Raw genomic sequence first — 23,462 nt, forward strand, 5'->3', positions numbered from 1 at the left:
TTTGCCTGTCCTACAGCTGGTCTTTGCCCCTTTCGTTCTATGCCTAGAAACAGGCCACTCTAACCTCATCTCTGGTGATAGAATTAGGTGAAGCTAGTATGAGCCTATGAAACTAGCACTTTGGGGATCAAGACAGGAGAAAAGTATGTTTTGGAGAAGATAGTGGTAGGTCATGGGGCTGAGTGAGAGTAGAGGACAGCACATACAGTGCTGGTGTATGAATCAGCTTTTCACTGCTATGACAAATATCTGAAAGAACAACTTTGAAGGAGTGAGGATTTATTTAAGCTCAGGCTTTCAGAGGTTTTAGCTCATGGCTGGTTGGTTCCATTGTTTCTGCGACTGTGGTAAGGCGGAATGTCATGGAGGAAGGGCATGATGGAGCAGGGCTGCTCATCTTGCTGTGGCCAGGAACCACAAAGAGAAAGAGAAAGGAAGAGACCTAGGACAAGGTACATCTTTCCAAGTCATGCTCCCAGTGTGTCACTTCCTCTAACAATGCCCCACTTCCTACTAGCCCACTCAGTATGAATTCATAAATGGACGAATCCATTGATGAGGTCAGAGGCCCCATGATCCAATCACCTCTCTCTCAGTGATTGGATCCATCAGCTGGGGACCAAGTCTGTAACACATTAGCATTTGGGAGTCACTTCGTATCTAAACTGTAACAATGTCTCTGCACTGGTTCCAGCAGGAAGCAAAAGCACAGTCAAATAGAATAGGAAAAGATGTTTTAATAAAGAGACTATTTACAAAGATATGTGTGTAGGTGGGGAGGGGAGAAAGAGGGGGGAGAGAGAGAGAGCGAGAGCGAGAGAGAGAGCTGGGTATCAGAACCTTAGAATTCTCAAAATCCCCAAGTGGATGTGGCATCAGAGGAGGGAGGGGTACCAAGAACAGAAAGGAGCTAGTCTTCCTCCAGCTGCTGCTGTGATTTCTGCTCATCCTCGGGAGGCAAGTCTTGGCCCTGGTAAGAGAAATGAAGCAGGGTTTCCACCCTGACCCCGGTCCCTCTGACTTCCTGCTGGGAGACCCCATTGCCAAACCCGCCTGGGAGCCAGGGTTAGGTAGCCAAGGGCTAGCATCTGCAGGTCAGTGAGAAGGACAACAAGGGGAGGGAGTCTGCAACTAACAGTTACAACTGAGGGCAGGGGGCTCACATGGTGAGAACCAGAGACCTGGAGTCTTGCTTCTCTGTGTCCTGGCCCTGACCCTGAGTACATCTGTGTACTTGGGGTTGATGTGTGGTCCTCCTGCATCCAACCTGAGATCCCACTCTGCTCTGGGTGCCAGATCTCCTGGGCCAGAGCTGGGTCTCCAGGTCTTGCAACCTCCGGGTACCTAGCTTTTCCCTCCTGGGTTTCCTAAGATCTGGCTCAGGTCTACTTTCTTAGTACCTCTTGTGCTGCCTTCTTCTTCTTGAGCCAGAAATAGTAATATCTGGGCCAGAGAACAGGGTGGAGATGTGTCAGTCAAGGAACAGATGTGTCTCCTGGGGGATGCTGGCAGTGCTTGGAGCATCACTCACCCACTTCCAACTACAGCCAGCAGCAGCACAACGATGAGGCCTACAACCCACTTGTAGGTTGGCACAGCCTTGGCTGGGGGAAAAGTGGGGCTGGGTGTTGGGAGGTTGGGCAGGGGAGCCATTGGAGGCTATAGATGGAGTGTCATTGGTAGATTTTCTTCTTGAGAAAGAGTTTTCTGGTGGCAGGATGAGATGTGGCCAAGAGGGGTGGGGACACCAGTGAGGAAAGTTTGCTGTAATTCAGATGTGAGATGAGGAGGCCTAAGGCAGAGTGCCAGAGATTAGAAAGAAATATAGGGGCTGGCAGAGGGGCTCAAGTAATAGAACACCTGACTAACATGAGGCCCTGAGTTTAAACCCCAGTACTACCAAAAAAAAAAAAGAAAGAAAGAAAGAAAAAAGAAACATAGTAGCACATTTAATAGTAATTTAGCAAGGCTGGTGATTCTATGGGTAAAGGTGGAAGAAATAAAGCAAAGACAGATTCCTGGCTTCAGAGGTGGAGAGCCTGAATGGGGAAACTTGCTGAGAAGGGCCCCGAGGCAGAGCAGGCTTTGGGGGCACTGGCGACAGGTGACAGGTTGGGGCCTGTTTCAGGCACACTGACTGAGGAAGTAGAGGCAGATGACTGTGAATCTAGACATCACAGCATCAAGAAATCCCTAAGGTGCTAACTTCCTTCACCCAGGGAGAGGAGCAATAGCAGGAAAGACCTGGGTTAGACAGACACACTGTTCCAGGAGTAGAGGGCCATATGGGGAGGTTGGATGGGGCAGATGTCACTGACCTGGGCAGAGGGTAGGGTCATTGCAGGAGAGGAAGTGAATCCTACAGTTGGCACATTCGGTGACCTCCATTCTGGAGTGAATGTCTGTGAGAAGGTTAGGCAGGGACTTCAGAAGGGGCAGGGACTCTTACCCCTTGCTCAAGCCCAGCCCCTAGACATACTCACCACAGGACGAATTGCAGGCTGCCGCAAGGTAAATGGTGGAGAAACTGAGGTGCTGGGGAGGCAGACAGAGCCAGGAAGAGTGTGGGGTGTGGGTTGGGGGAAGGTGTGGTAGGCACCCAGTGTTCAGGGTGAGGACTTGGGGAAAGAGTCTGGGAAGGGCTGCAGATTGGATTCTGAAGGTCTTGGTTCTGTGGGGAGGTAGGTGGGGGTAGGAGGGAGTAAAGGGCTGGGTGGTGGGCAGGAGCAGTCCCACCTCTCACCCTTCTCCTTCAGCTCCTTGGATCTTTTGTTCAGACTCTCAGCAAAGAGACCCTTGTGAACATGAATCTCTTCCAGAAGCAATGCTTTATCTGGGTGCAGCCGAGGGGAAGGGCACTCAATGATGTAACTCACTTGACGTTGGGATTGTAAGCCAGTGTTTTCAAATGGAATTCCATGGAGAACACAGAACCCGTATCCAGCCCTTCGCTAAGCCCTCCCTACCCATGGCCAAAGTGGCCCTTGGGGAGGGGCCTTGTTAACCCCAAGGTCCGGGGCCCTGGGACACTTGGCTTCCTCACCATCCCGTAACTTCTTAATGGCATGGTCTACTTGGTTGAAGAATTTGGCTGTTTGTTCTTCCAAATGGTCCCGATCTGAGGATGAGTCATGGGATGGAGGGAAGTCAGGGGAGTAAGGTCCAGGTGAGGCAAAGTGGTGGCCCTGATCCCTGTTTCCTGGCCATGTCTCACCAAGATACCAGGGTTTGAGCAAGGTGCTATCCTCCAGGAAGAGGGAGCGGATGCTTTGGGAGAGCTCTGCCGGGGGCCCAGGGCTGCCCCAGAGAATCTGCAGATCATAGTCTAGCAAGGCAGGCAGCTCTGGCCAGCAGCGAAGACAGGTTTTCCCTTTGGTGGATGGCAGAAGACAGATGAGCAGGAGAGACAGAATCTTCTGGTGTCTTTCCTCTGTACCTCCCATCTTGCCCACAGTTCCACATGGAACACTGGGTCTCTGTTCCCCTGGGAACCATATCATCTTGGAAGAACAAAAGTGAATTCTGTGTGATAAGGTGAGGGTTGATTGTGGTGAACTCAGGCTTTAGCGTTAGACCAGTGGGAGCCTTGGCATGTGGCTCCTTCTCTGAAAATGGGATAATTGATGTTTCACAGGGAGGGCTTTCTGAGGATAAGGTGATATGATGGATACAAGACTGAGCTGCTTATGGAAGGGGTTCAGCTATCTTGATCATCTTTATCTTGTAGGAAGCAGGCCAACAAGACTGAAATTCCAGAGGTTAGGAAAGAGCAGCAGAGTGGGATATTAGTTATTTGAAGAGCATTTAAGTCTCCTCGCATGTTTTCACAAAGTAATGGTTAGCCAGGGAGAAAGCTTATGGAAAATACATTTTTTATGGTATAGATAAACTGACAGCTGCTCTGGGCCTGGCCCAGCCACAGAGTTCAGACAGTTCTCTCATCACCGTGTAGGCAGAGTTCTAGCCAGCAGTGTGTGGAGGCGCAAAGAGAGAGAAGCCACCTCTAGTGCAGTGTGTGCTTGAAGAAAATCAAAACTCTGTAACTCTTCTGTAAAGAAAAAGCTGTATGGATCATTGTCACTTTGCAACTGGCCAACTCTGCCTTTTCATGCTGTTTCCTACTAGTTCTGAGTGCCTATGGATAGAATATGGGATAGTTAAAGGCCAGCAGGCATTTCAGGAATGCTTCCAATGTGAATAAAAGACAAATACAATAGCAAGAATTCAAATAAAAGGCAAACATAAACTGCAGGAGAAAGGAAGGGTACAGAGATATAAGAAGCAGAAAACTCAGCACTCCACTACAATTAGACAAAATGTTGCCCTTCCACATGAGAAAAAGGCTGCTATGTAAAAGAAAAATCTAGAGAATAAGAAATCATTATTGAAGACTAAAAATATGATAGCAGAAATTAAAAAATTTAAAAATATGTCAGAAATGTCCTAGATATCAGTACATAAAAGACAGAGATGGTAAATAAGAAAAGATACTAGATTATTAATCTAAGCAGTCCAATCCCTCAACTGACACAAGTTTTAGAAAGAGAATGGCAGGGTAGGAAATTACTTACAATAGAAATTGAGTAGAAAGCTTATGCAGGGAGGAGTCTTACTGTGTTATAGACAGGGATCTGATGGGCAGGCATAAAGGTTTGCAAGAATAAATAGGAGTTGCATTGGTAAATTTAGCCTGTGCTCCTCAGGTAGGCTGTGATGAGAGGGTAGGTCTGAGTACTGCTGAGCTATTACTCTACCACTGACTTTGGACAGTCAGGATTAGGGAACACACCTGATTATTTTCCTACTCAGGCAATTTCCCCGCATCCAGGCTGGGAGAAGCAGGTGCTGACTCCCTTGGTATTCTGGGTAGGGCCCAGAGCTACACAGCATATAGACCCACTGCTGATGATATTCTCTCTCCCCTCCCCATCAACTCTGAGGTTGCCCTAGTAAGCCTGTGTATGGCAGAGAGAATAGGGAACCAACAGAAATTATAGAAAAGTTTCAGAACTGAAACAGAGTTTGAGATTGGTAGATCCCACTGGAGCCATTTTTCTTTCCAGGAATAAGTGAAAATATGCCCCCCCCCCACACACAGAGGAAACAGTACAGGTGCAGTGGACTGAGAATGAGAGAGAATATCTTTAGCTTCTCTAGATCGGTATAGGGAGTTAGCAGAAAGGCATTCCTATTCTGAGCAAAAGGTTTCCATCTTAGAATTCCATAGTCAGTCAAAAACATCAAGGAGGGAGAAAGATTAATGCCATCTCAGCCAGGCAAAGTTTCAGACCGACCCACCCCCTTTTACCTTTTTTCAGAAAGGTGTTGGAGGTGAATCAAGCAAGAAAGTTGATGTGAAAGTCAGGATCTGGGACTCCAGCTTCAAGGGAAAGTCAAGGGAAGCCCCAGATGATAGACCATACTAACTGGCTCTTCCTAGGTACAGAAAAGCTGGCAGTGTGTGGTTAGGTCAGCCCCTTTCAGCCCTTCCTGGCTCTCTTTGGTTTCACTTAACCTCTTCGACTTTTTCCAGAAAAATTGTGAGTGCTAAGGTCCAAGATTCAGGTTTGGGCCTTGGGGTTGAACAGGTAAGAGTAGGACTTTAGAGTATGTGGTACTATGTTATCGGGAAACCCCACACAGGTAAAGCAATTTTCTATAGGATGCAGTCATACTTGGTAGAATTCCACGCTGAGGTTTAGGCCAAAACACTAGAGTACTGCAGTCTTCTTTTTCCTTGATTTCTGCCTTTCCTTTGGGAGACTTGCAGGATTCAGATGTCACTTTGTCTCTGGCCCAACGCCATCTCAGTTTCACCTCCACATCTTTAGCATCTGTTGGTTGAAGTGCTACCAACTCTTTGAAGTGACACCCAAAGTTAGCGTCACAGTGGTTGGGGAGACGAAATTCAACTCACTGCCTATTGCTGGTATTGCTTATGAATTTTTAGACGACTACCTGTTGAGGCTGATTTCTCCTTTTATTTGTAATTTTATCCAATTATGTGTTTTGTATTTCTGGGAAGGAGTTAGGATTCTAAATAATAAAGGCAGCCCTTTCTACTTCTAGACATCTTGGAATGTTAGAACCTTCTTCTTTATATTAAGATCACATCACAGATTGGTGTGCTTCCAGACACCTGGGCATGTCCAATGCCTCTGCATGGGGCAGCTCATTCAGTGTTTGAAGACTTGAAAGCTTCTCTTTTAGTCCATTTACCTGCTGCTATAACAAAATAACTGGGACTGTGTAATTTATAAAGAATAGAAGTTTATTCGGCTCACTGTTGTGGAGACTGAGAAGTCCAAGAGCATGGCCTTGGCATCTGTTTGGCATTGAGTGAAGGCTTTTTTTGCCACATGGTAGCATGGCGGGTGGCATCACATGGAGAGAGAGCAAGCAAGCCAGAGAGAATTCAATTTGATAATGAAGACATATCCTTGGCAATCTATTAATCCACGAATGGGTTGATCTATTCATGGCCCCATTACCCAATCACCTGACAAAGGCCCCACCTCCAAATACGTTAGCAGATGAATATGGGGATTGATTAAGTTCCCAATACATGAAATTTGAGGACATATTCAAATCATAGCAATTCTTACTTTGGAATCTGGTTGTATGTCTTTCCCATATTCTGATTGCTGTCCCTCAAGTTGTCCCCCTCTGCTAAAGCAGGACAGGATTTACAACCAGGTCACCTCTCATGTTGGCAGAGTTGAACTTTGATTTTCTCCTGCTTCCTCTCCAAGTACAGTTTCCCTGTGGAAGAGCTTTCTATTGTTGCATAACAAATTAACACTAACTTAGCAGCCTGAAGCAACAGATATTTATTATCATGGAGTCTAGAAATTTGGACCCACCTGAGCTGGGTTCTGTGTGAAAGGGTCTTACAAGTCTAAGTTCATGTCAACTGCTAAGTTCATGTCAACTGTGCTGCATTCCTGTCTGGAGCTTGGGATTCTCTTTCAAGATCATGCGCTTGTGTTATTCAGCTTTCTGTTAGTGTAACAAAATACCTGAGATAATCAACTTGAAAAGAGGAAATGTTTTTGTAGTTCACAGTTTCCTGTCCGTGATCACTTGGCCCTGTTGCTTTGGGTCTGTAGCAAGGCAGTTTATTATCATGGAGGGAAGCTCATGATGAGCTTCCAGGAAGTGGCCAGGAAGCAAAAAGAAAGAAAAAGAGACCAGAATCCTACAGTTTCTTCCAGGGCACACCCCCAGTACTTAACTTCCTCTCACAAGGCTCCATCCCTGAAAGGCTGTATACCACCTCACTATAGTGCCACAGGAGAGAGGCCAAGCCTTTAACACATGGTCCTTGGGGACACTTATGCAAACCATAGCAGTTGCTGACAGAAGCTTGTGGCTGAAGACCTCTGGCTGCTGGCTGCTCTCAGCAATTAGAGGTCAATCTCAGTTCCCAGCCATATGATCACCTTCAGAGACTTTCATTCTTTGAACTCTCCTTCCAGGAAGGGCCCAGATTCTTTTAAATAAGGGCCACTTGAGACAATTATCTGTTTTGATTAACTCAAAGTAGACTGATTTGAGACCTCAATTATATCTAGAAAATTCTCCGACTTTTGTTATATAGCATAACCTAATCTCAGGGAAAATCCATATTTATAGTGCTGTTGTATGCCCAAGTGGAGGGAGGATTATACAGGTGCATACCCAGGGGACAGGGACCTTAAGGACATTTTAGAATTCTGCTTACCATACCCCTACACCCCAGCTATTTACCCTCTGGTCCCCCTCCACCAGTCACCAATGTAGGTTAGGAAATTGTGCCTTCCCACAGCCCTTCAGTATGAAACAAGTTAGGTGGAGGGATAACTGAAAGGTATTTCTGACACTAATGATACAGAGTTAGTATATTCATGAGCTCAGGAGTCCTCCTCTTCAGACACCAGCTACAAGCCCTGGGGTCCCTAGGCCACCTTTCCTTCTCGCCAACTTGATACAAAATGTGGGGTTCCCACTCTGCCTTCAGATTTCCTAATTCACTAGAACAGCTTGAAGAAACCCAGGAAATTGCTACTTGTGACTACAATTTTCTGATAAAGGGTACAAATCAGGACAGACTAAGTGATGAGATCTGTGGAGCAAGGCCTGGAGAGCCCCAGATCAAAACTCGGTACTCTCAGGTGAGTCATGCTCAGTGCATTTGTGTATATCACCAACCAGGGAGCTCTTGAGCCTCGATGGCCAGTACTAAGTAGGTGACACATGATTGTGTCATTGACCATGGGATTGAACTCAATTCCTAGGTCTCCCCGACTCCCTGGAAGTTGGGCTAAGACCACCAGGCTCAGAGCCCCAGCTCTGTAATCACATGGTTAGTCTTTTTGGTATGGCCAGGCTCCATGTGGCATCATCTTGCTGGCCTGACTAACTAGGTGTGGTAAGGTATGGTCCATGGACCCACTATGCATAGCAAAGATTCTCCTACCACTCAGGAGATTCTGAGGGTTTAGAAGTTGTCTCTCAGGAGCCAGAAACAAAGACTAGCCATAGTCTTCATTCTATAGTAGCATATAAAGCCACTGTTACTAACATTTTCACATGAACTCCCCTGGATCCAGGCTTTGTAGTGCTACTGAGGTCTCCTGGAATCTTCTGGGAGGTTCTCAAGCTTTTGCTTTGCAGGTACTGAGCTTTGAGGATAGCAGGACAGTGGCAGAGATCTGGGGACAAGTGGCTATTACATGTCTTAACAAAGTGCATGACCAAATTAACTCACTCGACAAAGTCATCTTAGAGGTCATTGACCTGCAAATCCTGTCTAGTAGTTGTAAGAAACCTTGGTTGAAAGAATGTTTGATAAATTCAAGAGGTTGTCTCTGGCTGGTCAATGCCTTTACAAGGGGTTCAATTTAGTTGTTTGATATTTTAATGAAGAAAATTACAAAAATTCATTATCAGATAAGCCATCATAAATGAAATATTCATTTCATTTTCTTTCTGGTTAAAATGTGTGTCTTGAAATGCTTTGTTGTATCTACTTAGAATGATCAATGGGGATGCCTGGGGGGATTTCTCCTGCAGAACTTGCTGGTAGAGAGCATTAAAATTGCATGAAGTCACTCATGTAATTTTAATGACCATCAAAAGAATTTTGACTGGAATTGGGAGGACTTTAAAGTGAGACAATGCTTCTGAGAAAGATTTAAACCATGATTTTTCTGTGTTGGAGGAGGCAAGGTCAAAGATCTATCAGGCACTTTCCCTTCTCCATCTGCTGCTGGCCAGAGATGTTCTTTCCACAGTCAGGGGCCATGGCCAGATGGTCTGCAAGATACAGAGCTCCTGACCATATCCCTGCTGTTCCTAGAAAATGATGCAGGCTACAGCAGAGCATGGCCTAGAACAGGACTCAGTGAAACCAGTCCACTCTGGAACATAACGAAGGCTCAAATTCAGGCCTGGTACCCTCTAGTCATAAGCCCATCATTCCACACTCACTCTCTTCCCTCTTAAGTTTTTTCCATTTCCCATCACCACCCCAGCTCCTGTATCTGTGAAGCCTGCTTAGATCTCTCGATCTACAGTGATTCCACATCCTCTGAACTCCATCCAGATCAATGTTTGTGTTTTTAATTAGCCAATTAGCTGCACGGCAACTTGTGACATGCTCTCTGTTGTTGATTTAAAATGCTATTGAAATCTGGTGTAAACTATGTGTTCCTTAGACCTTACCAGATGGCTTCTGAAAATAGGATCATAACCACAACATTTCTTCAGGTCCTTTCCTTTTTGCCAGGTCTTGGCTCTCTTGGCTCTTCTGCTGTCAGTACTTAGGGCTGCCCTCCAAGGATGTCCCCATGAGGCTGTGAGCATGCAGCTCATGGGACTGATCTGTGATGTGTGCCTTTCCCTCTGTGGAGTTGAGCTACACCTTGCAACACCCTCCCCCCACAACTCCCTGTCCCCTGCCACACCATGTTCTCAACTTCTTCCCTGCTTTGGATGCAAGGGGTCCAGGCTCCTTGTTTGGAGCCAGGGCCTTTTCAATCACCTGGATCCCATCCACTACCCAGGAGAAGAATGTGGCTCTTCTCATTCAGCCACAAACTGAAAGCAGAGTGTCTGTGTTCCAATGGTCAGCAGTGATTATGAGGTCACCTGATCTCTTTTTCATAGAGATGTGCAGTGGTACTTAAGGCTAGCTTTCCATCTCCCCCGTTCTTTATAGTAGGTTCTTTCTCACGAGGCTCCTTATTTAAAAGGATGGGCCTTTCTAGAAGTCTCACAGACAGATCTAAAGTTTAAGGTAACTGTGACAAGTTGCGAAGGTGGTCCTGATGAGACAAAGCTTCAGTTCCTAAAGGAGTATTTGTTCTTCCTGGAAAAGCAGGAGCAGAGATACAGCCACCCTAGGGCTGGGATATCTCCATCTTACCATGGGATGCCCCTGGATTTGGGGGTTTGCATGGAGCCATGGCTATAGCTCAAGATGAGAGCTTTTGTTCTTCTCTCTAAAGAGCTGGGCCTCAGATTGTTGTGGCAAACACCTGAGGTCAGGAACATGTGGTTAATGAATGTTGGTCATTTTTGAAGGACAAAGAGGACTGGTGACATCCTTTTCTGTCCCATGTTTCCCCTGTCTGGGAAGAGTAAAGCTGCAGCCTCCGAATGCATATTTCTTAGGACTGGTGACCCCAGAGAGGGTCTAGAATTCTCTGGTCCAGTTGTGTGGCTGCCCCTTTGTCTATGCAGACAGGATAGTGGATAGTGCTCTGTGGTAGAGCAGGATAGTACAGCTGTCAGGAATACTCTCACAGATGTAGACTGATTTGGTCCATGAATATTACTAATTATATTTTCCTAATGAACAGGAGGCCTTATCTCCCACCCATATGTAGGGAACTGACCACTCCTCCATTAAGAATCCAGTTCTTCTCTCTTTGATCTGGGCTGGCCCTCATGGCTTGCTTGTGATGAGTGGAGTGCAGAGAAGTGACTCTGTGACTCCCAAGGTAGGCTCAGCTGTTTCTTCTGGGTCTGTTGGAAAGCTAGCTCTCTGAACACTTGCCTTTGATTTATTCCTTCTTGGAACCCAGGTGTATGAAGAGCCACATATGGGCACTCTGGACAGCAGTCCCAGCTGAGTCTACTTCCAGGTTAACCCAGCCCAGAACCAACATGGGACTGAAGACATCTGGGGATAAGTCCAGCCCCTAGATCGCTTGAGTGTCCCAGTTAAAATTTCAGACATTGTTGAGCAGAGAAAGGCTACCCCCTGGTCCATGCCTTTTAATGCAGCAAGAGATTCTGGGAACACAGGGCTCTAGACAAAGAACAGAACACAAAGACTGTGCTCATTAATAGGGGAAAGGTGTCAGTCTTATTAATGGTGGTTATAGTGCACCTAGCTGAGGGCACTCTGCATAGCGCCATTAGAGGGCTGGGTGAGAGTGGGTGGTTGGGAAGAAAACCAAGTGGTAATGCCTTTCTGCTGCCTGCAGTTCTGCTCCTATTTCCTGTTGTGGGAACCCATGCAAGGAAAAGTTTGGAGTTTCCCAGTGGATTTTGATGACATCTGTCAGCCACATGGAGGGCCACAGGCCTAGCCCCCCAGCTAAATGGGCAGCATGCCCTGCCCCCACCCAGGAAGCAAGGGAGACAGAGTGAAGGCTGATCAGATTCATGCTGACACTCCCTCCCAGTGGGGAGGGTGGAGGACGTGGAGAATAAGTGTACACACCGTCTCCAGCAGAGAATAAATGTGCACGCACTCCCAGCTGGATCTGGGAGTGACATCTTGCTGCAAGGTCCTTGGCCAATTTCTTCATGTCTCATCTTTAAAATGAAGAGAATTAGAACGCCTTATCTTGAAGGTTTGAGAAGATCTGCATCAAATTCATTGTGTAGGCCCTCAACTCATCTGAAGTCCTGTCCCTAGACCTAGAGGCACCAGTCACCAACATGATAAGCATTGCAGAGTGCATGCTGTGAGCCAGGCACAGGCACAAAGCCCAGCTTGCTCAGATACGACCATCAATGGGAAGGGACCAGAAGACACCAGCGTGTCTGGGGTGTAGGGACCGGTCTGCTGCAGGGTGCCTCACCACACCTTAGAGAAGCCCCTTGGTCCCATCAGAAGGTATAAGGCCCAAGCATCAGGGCTACACACACACACACACACACACACACACACACACACACACACACTGTGCTTTTTACTTGAGGGCTCACCAGTACAGATCAAGGGAGCAGATGCTATTGGCATTTGCATCTGGAAACAGTGATTTAAGCACTCAGGCCTGCAGGAAGTTGAAAACTGATCCCCTTGGGGCTAGAGTAAAGGGCAGACTACTTAGCTTTGAAGGCTGCTGTGGGCTGGGCACTGATAGGGACTTCTCTGGTGCCCAAGGAGCAGCCTGGTGATTGAGGAGGGCCCTGAGCTTGTGGCCGCTGAGTATCCTGCTCAGGTGTTCCACATTTGCCTACTGTGTGCCTGTTACTTGCCAATGGCCATGCTGGGTGCTCCACAGAAATGATAGAATGAAGGTAGTCTTCTATAACCTGGGAGATAATGCCCACTCTCAGGACTTGCTGGGAAGACAGCAGGTGGACAGTAATGGATGTGGACACACAGCACAAGGTCTAGCCTGGAGTAGATGCTCAGGTAGGGTCAGTTGTTGTTGTTGGTCTGGAAGGTTAGCCGGGAAAACACCTGGAGGTTGCATGAGGGGCTTGCCTCCTGCCTGGTTGGTGGGCTATGCCATTGGATATTGCTGCCTGCCTTTCCTCCTTGTCCCTTTCCTCCTATGCCTCCTCCTCAAGTCTCCCCTCCTGGCTTCTTACCCTTCCTGTCCTTGGCTGATTCTGGGATTCAGAAGAGCAGTGGGATGCATTTGCTGAGAAAAGTTTCCAGCAAAATGGTAAAGAAGGTGAAGCAATCTTGGGTGTATAGTTTTAGCTACATGAGGCTCTGCACAGAGCTTCTTCACTTTCTTGAGCTTCTACTCTGATAGCTTGCATGTTCTCACTACCTTCTGAGCCCCAGCTGTCACTGGGAAAAACATCTCCCCAACTCTTGCATCTCAGTGAGCTTGATCATGCACCCTTCCTGCTGGGGTATTTGATTTCCTTTTTGCAGCACGAGGGGACTCTTCTCATTGAATTTCAAGCCTCAAGAGGACAAAGTTATCACTTCAGAACCTGCTGTGTACCAGGTGCTTTATTCGCTAAGTCACCTTTAATCTGTACAGTAATTGCATTAGAGTAGATAAGACCAGGTCCTGGTAACAAATCTTAGTGCCTTAAAACAAGGACTTCTTTGTCTTTTATGTTACTTATCCACATGAGGTGAGGGGTTTCGGCTCATCAAACCCAGCGGATGGAGCAGCCCTGCTCTTGAGTACTGTGGACCACTGTGTCAAGGAAAGTGGAAGGTGTGGGATGTTTTGCCTAGGCTCCAGTTGAGAAGCTGAGGAAGCCACCTCCACTCACCAAGGCTAGATCTAGTCGCTGGCCTCTCCCACTCTCTAAGATGGTGCCTCACAAAGTGGCTGGTGGGGAGAGTGATTATGCCCAGGATCTGAGAAGTGGGGATGCCTGGCACCCAACCCAGAGAATTCCCAGCCAGTGTGCAGGGAAAGCCTGAGGGACGCCATCCAGCTGAGTGTGGACCAGGGTGCTGATTCACTCCTGTTGGCATCAGGGAGGAAACAGCAGATAAAAACCTAGGTCTCTGACCCTGAGTTCCAGGTTCTGGATGAACTTTTATTTCCCCAGCTGGTAAATCTTTATGATTGAGTCATTTATAGGCTCTTGAAAGGGTTTTTTGAACCTATGCAATGTTCCAGCTTCAAGAGTAGTCATCAGGAAATCCAAGAAAAAAATGTTTGTGTGCAGTGGACGACATGGGCCACTTTCACCTCCCCTGTTGTCCTTCCTGCATCAGTCTGTAGCTCCATTAGGAAGCAGCTGAGACAGAAAAAGAAATCCTCAGGGTCTAATTACAGAAGCCCTTTGAATGGTGCGCTTTACAAGTGGGTGTTATTAGTCTCAGTTTGTATATGCAAAACGCAGGACTCAGAGAGGTTAAGAGCATTGTAGTGCCACACAGCTAGGCACCTGAAGATGAAGCCATCAGAATCCTGCATCAGACCGGCTGTCTGCATGGTCCCATGCCACCTTTTAAGGTGGCCAAAGAATGTTTGAGTCAGCAATTCTGGTCAGAAGCTTTTAGGATTTTTAAGGCCTTATTAGGCTTTTAGTGTCCAGTAAGGACTGTTGTCTATGGCTGGCAGTTTCTGGCCTGGCCTGGTGCCAGGGATAGGTTGCTGGCCTGGAGTTTGTGTGCCCCTGAAGGCCAGGGTAGCAAAGGTCAGGACCAAGGGGAAGATTCATTATGTGCTAGGAACCCTATGAGTCATAGCCCAGAGGGAGGTGGTATAAGGTGTCACAGAAGTCCATCCCCACCAAGCCCCCCTCCATAGACATGCAGAGCCCCTAGAGCTGGGGGACACGATCTTTGGGCCCCACTCTGCTGCGGAAACTGTGCTCCATCAATTCAATAGGCCCTGAGAGCCCAACATCTGCAGCTGGGCTTTCCTTCCTGTTTTCTTCTTCCCCCAGCATTTGTCTAAGGCTCCCGCCAAGGTGTACTTTGTACGGTAAAGGGCTGTACTCTTTGGGGCAGGGTCCCTTTCCTCCACTCATTCCCACCTGCCTCAGCTCCTTGTAGCTCCTGGCATAGCTAGACATTACCACCATTGGTCTACCCAGCAGCCATGTGTGGTAGGCTCATCTGTCTTCATTTCAAAGTGGAGAAACAAAGGCTTAGGGAGAGCAGAGTGGCTTATCCAAGGCTTCCTGGGCAGTAACAGGTTAAGCAAGGCATTGAGCTAGAGCTGCTGGCACACCCATTGCTGAGAGAAGTGGGGGCCTGGAGACTTGCTGGCCATGCAGGATACAGGGCAGTCCTGGCCAGATCCTTTTTGCCCTCCTGCCCATGCAGCCATGGATGGGAGGGAGTTCCACTGAGGAACAGGGCCTGATCTGGGTGAGCTGTCTGTTGCGGGGAAGCAGGGTTGGCCCTGGGTTGAGGGTGGTAGGCCGTCAAAGTGGACAGAGCAGGGAGAGTTGCTACAAGGGAGAAGGGAAGGCGGATTCCCTAGGCCTAAAGGAACACGATTAAGCTAGGTAGACTTTGGACTGATCATCTTTATAAGGAAGAACTTTCTGGTCTGTGCTGCAATTATGAGAGCAGGCTCTAGAGCCTGAGAGAGTCAGTCTCTCCACAGCTCTTAACCTGTCACTCACCCTCGCAATAATAATAGTGTTGAATGGGAATTATTTAAGATAGCTCATGCAAAGAGCTAAGAACACTGCTTAGCATGTAGTAAGCCTGGCATTAATGCTAGCGGTCGGTATTGCTAATATCATCACAGTGAGATGGGTCGGCCAACTTCTTAGCACAGAGCCTGTCAGGCGGAGATGGACTGGGCAGCCTGTGCTGTAGGAGAAGCCTCTGCAATGGAGTCAGCTGAGATTTGGTCATGGTTAGGTTCCTTCATCTGATTTGGACTGATAAACAGGCCCCTTGGGACCTCAGGTTTTCTTTTGCAAGCTGTCCCCTCTTGCCAAGGTGAAAGTGACAATCCAGGGTCCCGTGGTGTGGTGACTGAGCAGCATCTGGAAGGGAGCACAGAGAATGGCCTGTTCTACAGTGGCGATGGGTGAAGAGGGCTGTCCCAGGGCTGGTGGTCCTGTCGAGTCCCTTTGGAACTTGGATCTAAGCCCTCCCTTAGCTCTGGTTTAGGGCCATTGGCTTGAGAACTCACCTTGCACATATTCCTTTGATGGGCTCCAGTGCTCACAGAAACAAAGTGCGTGAAAATTCCACATAAATGCCAGGTAACACGGCTTGGAATTGGGCCCTGCAGGATTAGTAGAGCCATCCATCTTAATTAAACTGAAAATCACTTACATGCTATCCACAATAACACTGCATTTACAATTTAGCACAGAGCCCAGTTGCCTGGCAGGGATCTGTGGGGTGGAGGGAGCGTTTCCTCAGGTACAGTTGTTTCCTTGTTCTCCCTCTCTGGAGGCCATGGGGGAGGATGAGCTGGGCACTTACCTTCCTCTTTCCTGGCGGGCACTGATTTTTTATACCTAGCAGCTCTTTTAACCCTTTGCATGACCCTGAGGCTCATGCATTATTACCATTTTACAGATGAGAAAACAGAGGCTCAGAGAGGCTGAATAACTTGCCCAAGTCAGCTGGCTAAGAAAGGGTGGCTCCAAGAAGGAAAGCTCCTTTCTTCTTTCATCCATGTATCTGTAACTGAGTCTCCCTGTTCTTTTCCCCACCATCCCAGCTTCAATTCTGTAGTTCTAGGAAGAAGTAGAAATTATTTCCTTGTCTGATGCAGTCCTTTCTGTACCACTCAGAAACACACACCATACACACACACATACACACACACACACGCCTGTACACACACATGCATGCACACAAATGCACATAGACATACACATATGCATACACATGATGGAAACATGTACACATGTACATATACACACTTGCTCACTATCTCTTTCTTTTTTCCTACACAGAAAAATCCCTCCCTTGTCTGGTACAGGGCCTGGGTTTCTCCATTAGAGGATTACTATGCAGGGCTAAGGCTGGGTGCCCCCTCCCTGTTCACATGGGATAACTCTGAAGGTAACATTGAATTAGACCTTGAGTTACTCAGAAGAAAAGTGTCCTCTAGCGTCATTCTCTGGAGTCTGAGCTGTCTGTGAGCCCAGAGCTGAAGACTTCCCAGAGTCTACCTGGGAAGTAGACTCCAGATGCCATACTGCTATGAGTGCTCAGCTAGGGGGGTGTCTGGCCTAGGGGAATCCCTCTACAGATCTTGAGACTACTGAGCACATAGAAAACAGAAGCCAAAAGACAAATCTAGGAAATCAGACAAAAAATAGGGATAGCAAATACCAGCCCTGTGCCATTTTGCCAAGGGGACATGAGTTGGGCCTCTGAGCCTCGAAGGACTTTGGTAAGGAAGATGAAGGAAGGGGACTAGGCACTGGTGTGCAGGGAAAATGAGCCTGCTTGGGATCCACAGGTGGTTTGGCAGAGGAATTTCTTGAGGCTGAGGAGGAGGCTGGGAGAGGCAAGAAAGGAGAAGCTGCCAGGGGTCAGATTATGGAGCTCAGGCAGGACTACGGCCAGCAAGAGGGTCTCCAAAGGGGTGACTCCTGCATTCATGACCCAAGTAAGAAAAGGTGAGCCTGAGTGAGAACGGATCCCACATGTGCTGGGGAGCTAGGTCAGTCAGGTCTTTCCCACCTGACTAGGAGATGGGAGAGGCATTTTGGAGCTCTGGGTGATGGTGCAGGAGGGTTGATATCATATGGCAAGACCAGCCCTGTGGAGCAGGCAGTGCTGGCTACCTTGTGCACAGGGCCTTGGATTGTGCCCATCTACTCACTGCTGGGCAGGCTGAGGTCACTCACCTCTCCTTGCCCCTCATCTCAGTGCGAGGGGTTCTTGGACTGCCAGCACATGGAGGCCCTTTCCAACATGGACTTACGGTGCTGCCGTGTGCATGGATCCATCAATACTTGCCAACAGTGTGAAGACACGCTGCACCAGGGCAGAGAGTATTGGGCCTACAGAGTATTGGGCCATCTTTGGAAGAGCACCAGGAAAGTGGCTGATGAATGAGCTTTCCCTCTGAGGCCTCGAGGCCCTGAGCTGTGCAAATTGCTGGCTCAGCAATTTCTGGGACAGCTGGCCCAGAAGACACTGCTAAGAGTAGAGACAACTCTAACAGTACAGGATGTGAGAAAGGAGCCAGGCTTAAAAGGCTCTAAGCTGAACCCAGACACACAAGGTGAAATGAAGGAACAGGGCTTGAGGTCCTAGGATGGGCCCTGGAGCTCTTGGCCCCAGCTGACCCAGCTCAGGACCCCTGGAGCAGAGAGCAGCCCAGCTGTTGGAGAAGTAGCAGAACAGGCCTGTGCCTCAGGGTAGGAGTGCTTGTTCAGCTCTGATTACTGAGAGTTGTGTCTCCTGGTTCTCACAGGAGGAATACAAGGCCCAGCAAAAACTCAGCCATGTGGAAGGATAATGGACATCTCTGGTCCTGGTATGAAGTTTGCTTACCAACTTTTGCAAATAGCCATGGGCTGCTTCTTATGTCTTCTGTTGCCTTTCCTCCACTTGGAGGCTGGGGGTGTGGGCAGAGGCTTTCCAGAGAGATGGCATATTGGTCAAGGTTCTCCAGAGAAATAGAACCAATAGGTTATACTACCTACCTACCTACCTACCTACCTACCTATCATCTATCTTTCTAGGGAATTGGCTCAAGTGTGAAGTCCAACATCTACAGAGTTGATATTCTAGCTTGAAGGCTTTGGGGCAGGAAGGATTTTCTCTTCCTGACCGAAGGGTCAGCCTTTTTCTCTGTCCAGTTCTTCAACTGACTGGTTGAAACCCATCTACACTACAGAAAGCAATCTTTTGTACACAGTTTACTGATTTAGTATGTCATCTTGAAGAATGTTTCACCAGATATCTGTGCACCAGGGGTCCAGTCAGGTTGACACATAGATGGACTGTCATAGATGAGACTGTGCAGAGGGTGGTGGCATAGCTGCTACAAATGCCCGGGCATGAGCTTCACCTCTCTGAGTCTCAGTTTTCTCATCTACAGAGAGCCTGTTGTGAGCACGAGAGACACTAATGGATTGATGACATGTATGAGCCTGTGATGTGCTTGGATCATGATGTATCCCTATTAATCACATTGGTCAGGCTTAATCCCAGAAGGGGCCCTTGCAGATAGAGGCACTATGTCTTTAAAAAATAGTTTTATTATACTTTTGAATTAGCATAAATTAATAATCCAAGATCGTTTCATTGTGATAAATCCATATGGCATCATTCTTTCAGCACACGCCAGCTGCTCCTAGACTTGGGTCATAGCACACCTATCTGTAGCTGATGTTTTCAGGGCTGAAGGTGACAGAGTGAGATGGCACCTGTACCCCTCAGTGCCAGAGAGCCCAGATCTATGGACCTATGCAGTCAGTCACCCAGAAGCTGACTTTACTTGAGGTCAAAAAGCCAGTGAGGGTCACAGGGAAGGCTCAAACACCATCACAGCTGCTATGGACAGAGGGCAGAGTGTACTTCCTTCCTTGTTACCTTGATGGGTTCTGGTCTGGGCTCAGTGTTCAGTCCCAAGTCTGTGACCTTGTAAGGGAGGTGACTACAGCTGGTACTGGTCCTGATATGCTCCTAAACCAAGTCTAGTGAAAGAATACAAGGCCTCTTGTTAATTACATGGCAAGATTTAAAGTGATTTGAAAATCAACTTTGTGAACCTGTCAGATATCAAATTGGCAAAGAAATTGCTAATTGGGAGTAGCTTTCTTCCTCATTTTTCAAGCACTCTCATCTGAGCTGTCAAGAAGAGTGACATGCTGGGGAACTGGACAAGGGCCTTGGTGGCTCCAGGCTTAGGGAATGCTAGACACAGCAATTCTGGACAAAAGGCTCTTTGTCTATACACACCATCTACATACCTCAGTTTTCCAGTCAAGTGGGGTCACTTTCCTGCCCTGAAGAATGTGATTGGGGCCTTAAGTAGCGGCCACTTCTAGATAAGATCATGTGTATAGAGCAGAATCCCAGTGTTCTGGGCTGCGTGAGGTCTCAGTAACCAGGATAACCCCATCTATAGACTTTGTTTTTTCTATGGACATCTACCTCTCAAATGGTCTGGCACAGGATAGGTAGGCAAGAATGTTTATTGGGTAGATGGATGCATGGGTGCATGGATAGGTGGGTGGATGTATGAGTAGGTGAATGGAATAATGGATGGATGGAGAGGTGGGAAGGAGGGTGGGTAGATGATGGGTGGGTGGGTAGGTAGATGAGTGGGTGGATAAGTAAGGAGTTAGATGGGTGGGTGTATGGATAGACTGGTGGGTGAATGCAGCTAGAGGGGAACAATGTCACTTTGGATGGGACAGAGCTTTGCCTCCCATGGAGCAGAGGCTTTCTCTAAGATTTGTCTGGCACCAGGAAACTTTACTTATGGGACAGGGTCTTGCTATATAGTCTGTGCTGGGCTTAAACTCATGATCCTCCTGTCTTAGCCTTCTGAGTGCTGGGATTACAGGCATGAGCCACCACACCCAGTTGAACTTTTTATTATCTAACTCTGAAAGGCCAAGGTCAGGCAGATCCCAGATTATGTGTGTAGGGGGCTGAAGGTTCCTGAGAACACTTGGCTGAATCCCTTCATACTGTGGTACTCAATTTATCCACAAGTAAAATGCCTCTTGGTGCCCTGTCCCAGCACAGATTGTGGAGTCCTGGGAAAATCCTGCTGGGTTTCCAGCCAGTGTGCTGCAGGGCCAGGGGCACAGGTCTTTGGAGTCAGTGAGGAAGCTGGAGATAACTGGGGACTACTGCTGCTCAGAGAGGCAAGGTGATTTGAATTCTGGCTGCAGGCTGGGGTAGGCTTCCTACACATGTCTATTCCATAGGAGGCGAGCAGCCCACTAAGTGTGGGCTCCTTCGTCCTCTCCTTCTTCCTTGGACTTACAGTCTCTCAAGAGGGGCCACTCCTGGGAATCATGGACTTTTCAGACTTCCTTTGATGGAGGAGTTGGGATGACAAGTAAGTCTGCCTTGCCCAGGAAAGTGCCATTTCTCAGATTTAGCCACCAACGTCTCTTATCCTGTTATCCTATGTTCCTTTTTATCAGCTAGCACCCACTCTCTGGTGACAAACTTCACATTCCCCCAGGTCTCTGTGTGGCTCACAGAACACTGTGTTGATGGAGTCTCAGCCCAGGTGAGCCCAAAGAGGCACCCTTGGATCCAGGAAGCCCACCCCTGACAAAAGTGGAGCTAGTCAATTTCTCATGGCTCCCAGTGGGGACTTTCTATCTTCAGACGCTGAGCTGACTAGGAGAAAGCAGAAAGGTCACACAATGGGCTTAATTCCCCTGCCTCTGTCCCCACTGTCATGGATGTAGGATGTTCTGGGAATGAGAAGGGGCAAGGCTGAGTCAGGTGGATTCTGGAACGGCTACTCATGGAAGACATCATTACTCTGGAGACAGGGCCAAGTGTGAAGTCTTGGGGCACATCAGAAAGTAGAAAGGCTGTGTGGCCCACACAGCTGGTTTATAATCCATGGCCAATGCCATGCCATATGACCTCAGAGACATCACTAAGCCCTTCTTGTTCTCACTGTCCTCATCTGTAAAAATGCGAATGGCAGTCTCTATCCAGGACTGATGAAGTTGGACAGAAAAGGTTCCAGTACATTGTGGACTCCCAGTAAAAGTTACTATTCTTCTCTCAGTGTAAGTTGTTTCTAGTGAGCTAGATCTCTATTTCTCAACCTTCCTCATTTTACAAAACTCATAGAATGTGGCACTGTTTGAGGGATACACAGAAGCAGAAGGTGTCAGGATGGGGTGTCCCTCTCTCTGTTCACAGGGTGCTGCTTCTGGCAGGCCTTGGTTCCCTCTGGGGAATTCCGAGCTAAAGAACATTGCCTAGGAGTCTATGTCAAGTGAACAGCCCCCTGCCTGCTCTCTGGGTGCTGGACCCACATCTTCATTGAGTAGAATATAGGCAGTGCCCTCCAGGATGAGGTGGGGGCCCTCCTTCCATCTGTGGCCTTCTCAGCACCCTGCAGACACTAGTGGCACACAGGAGGTGGGTCAATATACTAATCACTTTCCAAGAGGCTCATCCGTGCCAGGCACAGGCAGGGAGTTCAAAGGTATCATGTTGATGATGCTAGAGGGCATGAGTGCCCACAGGCTTAGACAGATCCCAAAGTCACAGAAGTCACACAGTTGGAAGTGGCATATCTGGGTTTTAAAACAAAAATTTATTTAAAAAAATTGTAAAATGCACATAGTGAGTTACCATTTTACCATTTTAAGCGTACAGTTCAGTGACATTAGGCATGTTTGCATTTCTGTGCAACCATTACCACCATCCGTGCCGAATTCTTTCCATTTTCCCCAGTTGAAACTCAGTACCCATTAAACACCACCCTCCCATTCCCTTACTTGCCCACCCCTGGAAACCACAATTACACTTTCTGTGTCAATGAATTTGACTACTTTGGGATCTCATACAAGAGGAATCATTACACCATTTGTTCTTTTGTGACTGATTTATTTAACTTAGCAAAACATCATCAGGGTTCATTTATGTTTTAGAATGTGTCTGGATTTCCTTCCTTTTTAAAGCTGAATACTATTCCATTGTAGGGATATGCTGCAATTTGTTTATCTGTTCATCTGTTGATGGACAATTGGGTTGCTTCCTTTTGTCTATTGTGAATAATGCTTCTACGAACAATTATCAGTTTGAGAACTTGCTTTCAATTCTTTGGGTATTTACCAGAAGTGGTGTTGCTGAGTCACTTGCTAATTTGATATTTAACCTTTTCAGGTCCTTCATCCTGTTTACCACAATGGCTTCATCATTTTTACATTCCCACCAACAGTGCACAGGGGTCTAATTTCTCCACATATTCATCAACATTTATTATTTTCTGTTGTTTTGATAGTGGCCATCCTAGTAAGTGTGATGTGGTCTCTAGTGTGGTTTTCATTTACTTTCCCCTAGAGATTAAGATCTGGATTTTAAGATCCACATTTGGAGGATGGAATGCTCCCAACTTGAATGCAAAAGCAGACAACTGTCTTTCATGTGAAGCTTTCACACAGGGACTGAGCAGTATGTAAGGGAGGGCTGAGCTCCTGGTGTGCAGAAGATGCAATAGGTAATGGGAACTTGATAGGGGGTGCTGTGGCTGGGGGTTCTCCATTACCTGCCATGCCCTGGGCTGCCCCTATGGACCCTTCACCCATCCTGAGGATGGAGGGAGGTCTTGAGTGGAAGAGCTTTGACAACAGCAGTGAGGAGGCATTTCTTCTATATCTTGGTTTTGTAACATCAGCTGTCTTGTCCTCTTTACTACCTCTGCTGGCTGGACCACCACCTCTCACCTGTCTTCTCCCAGCCACTCTCTGAACAGTGGCCAATCATCGTTCTAGGCATACCAGAATCATGTAGCTGTCCTGTTCAAAGCTGTTAACTAGCTCTCTGATGCCTAAATTAAAGCCCCTAAGTTGCATGAATGTAGTGGGTTACATGAGAGGGGCATCTGTGTCAACATCCCGCCTTGATCACCGCCAGGCCTCATCTCAAGTCATCCTCCCCACTGTGTACTTGTCTGTCTGGCACACCCAGCCCTGGAAGGAGGCTGCCTTTAACTTCCTTTTTGCCTTGTTTATTCCAATGCCTGGACAATTCAGAACCCCGCTGTCATCTGTGAACACCTGCTTATTCTCTAGACTCTGCCCAGCCTGCTGCTGCTTTGTGGGATGATCTGATTCTCCAGCACCCGCCACAGACACAGCCCTTCATCTTGTGACAGAATTCA

At 47.6% G+C, this 23,462-nt stretch overlaps 1 protein-coding gene across 1 annotated transcript; it reads right to left on the reverse strand.

Annotated features, from left to right (window-relative positions):
- Positions 1-910: 910 nt before the first annotated feature.
- Tex51 (testis expressed 51) lies at positions 911-3,443 on the reverse strand. Its single transcript, XM_074072175.1, has 8 exons — positions 3,215-3,443; positions 3,044-3,118; positions 2,744-2,833; positions 2,484-2,501; positions 2,319-2,402; positions 1,532-1,604; positions 1,401-1,443; positions 911-970 (listed from the first exon to the last, which is right to left on the reverse strand). The coding sequence occupies exons 1-8, from the start codon at positions 3,441-3,443 to the stop codon at positions 911-913; spliced, it is 672 nt and encodes a 223-aa protein (XP_073928276.1).
- Between the last annotated feature and the right edge of the window lie 20,019 nt (positions 3,444-23,462).

The sequence above is a fragment of the Castor canadensis genome, chromosome 4, assembly GCF_047511655.1.
Source record: "Castor canadensis chromosome 4, mCasCan1.hap1v2, whole genome shotgun sequence".
NCBI classification, from domain to species: Eukaryota; Metazoa; Chordata; class Mammalia; order Rodentia; family Castoridae; genus Castor; species Castor canadensis.

Coding starts and splice junctions, on each gene's coding strand:
- Tex51 (XM_074072175.1), bottom strand. CDS start 3,443: ATGGGAGGTACAGAGGAAAGACACCAGAAGATTCTGTCTCTCCTGCTC. Junction 3,119..3,214: donor GCTCAAACCCTGGTATCTTG/GTGAGACATGGC, acceptor ACTCATCCTCAG/ATCGGGACCATTTGGAAGAA. Junction 2,834..3,043: donor CATTAAGAAGTTACGGGATG/GTGAGGAAGCCA, acceptor GGCTGCACCCAG/ATAAAGCATTGCTTCTGGAA.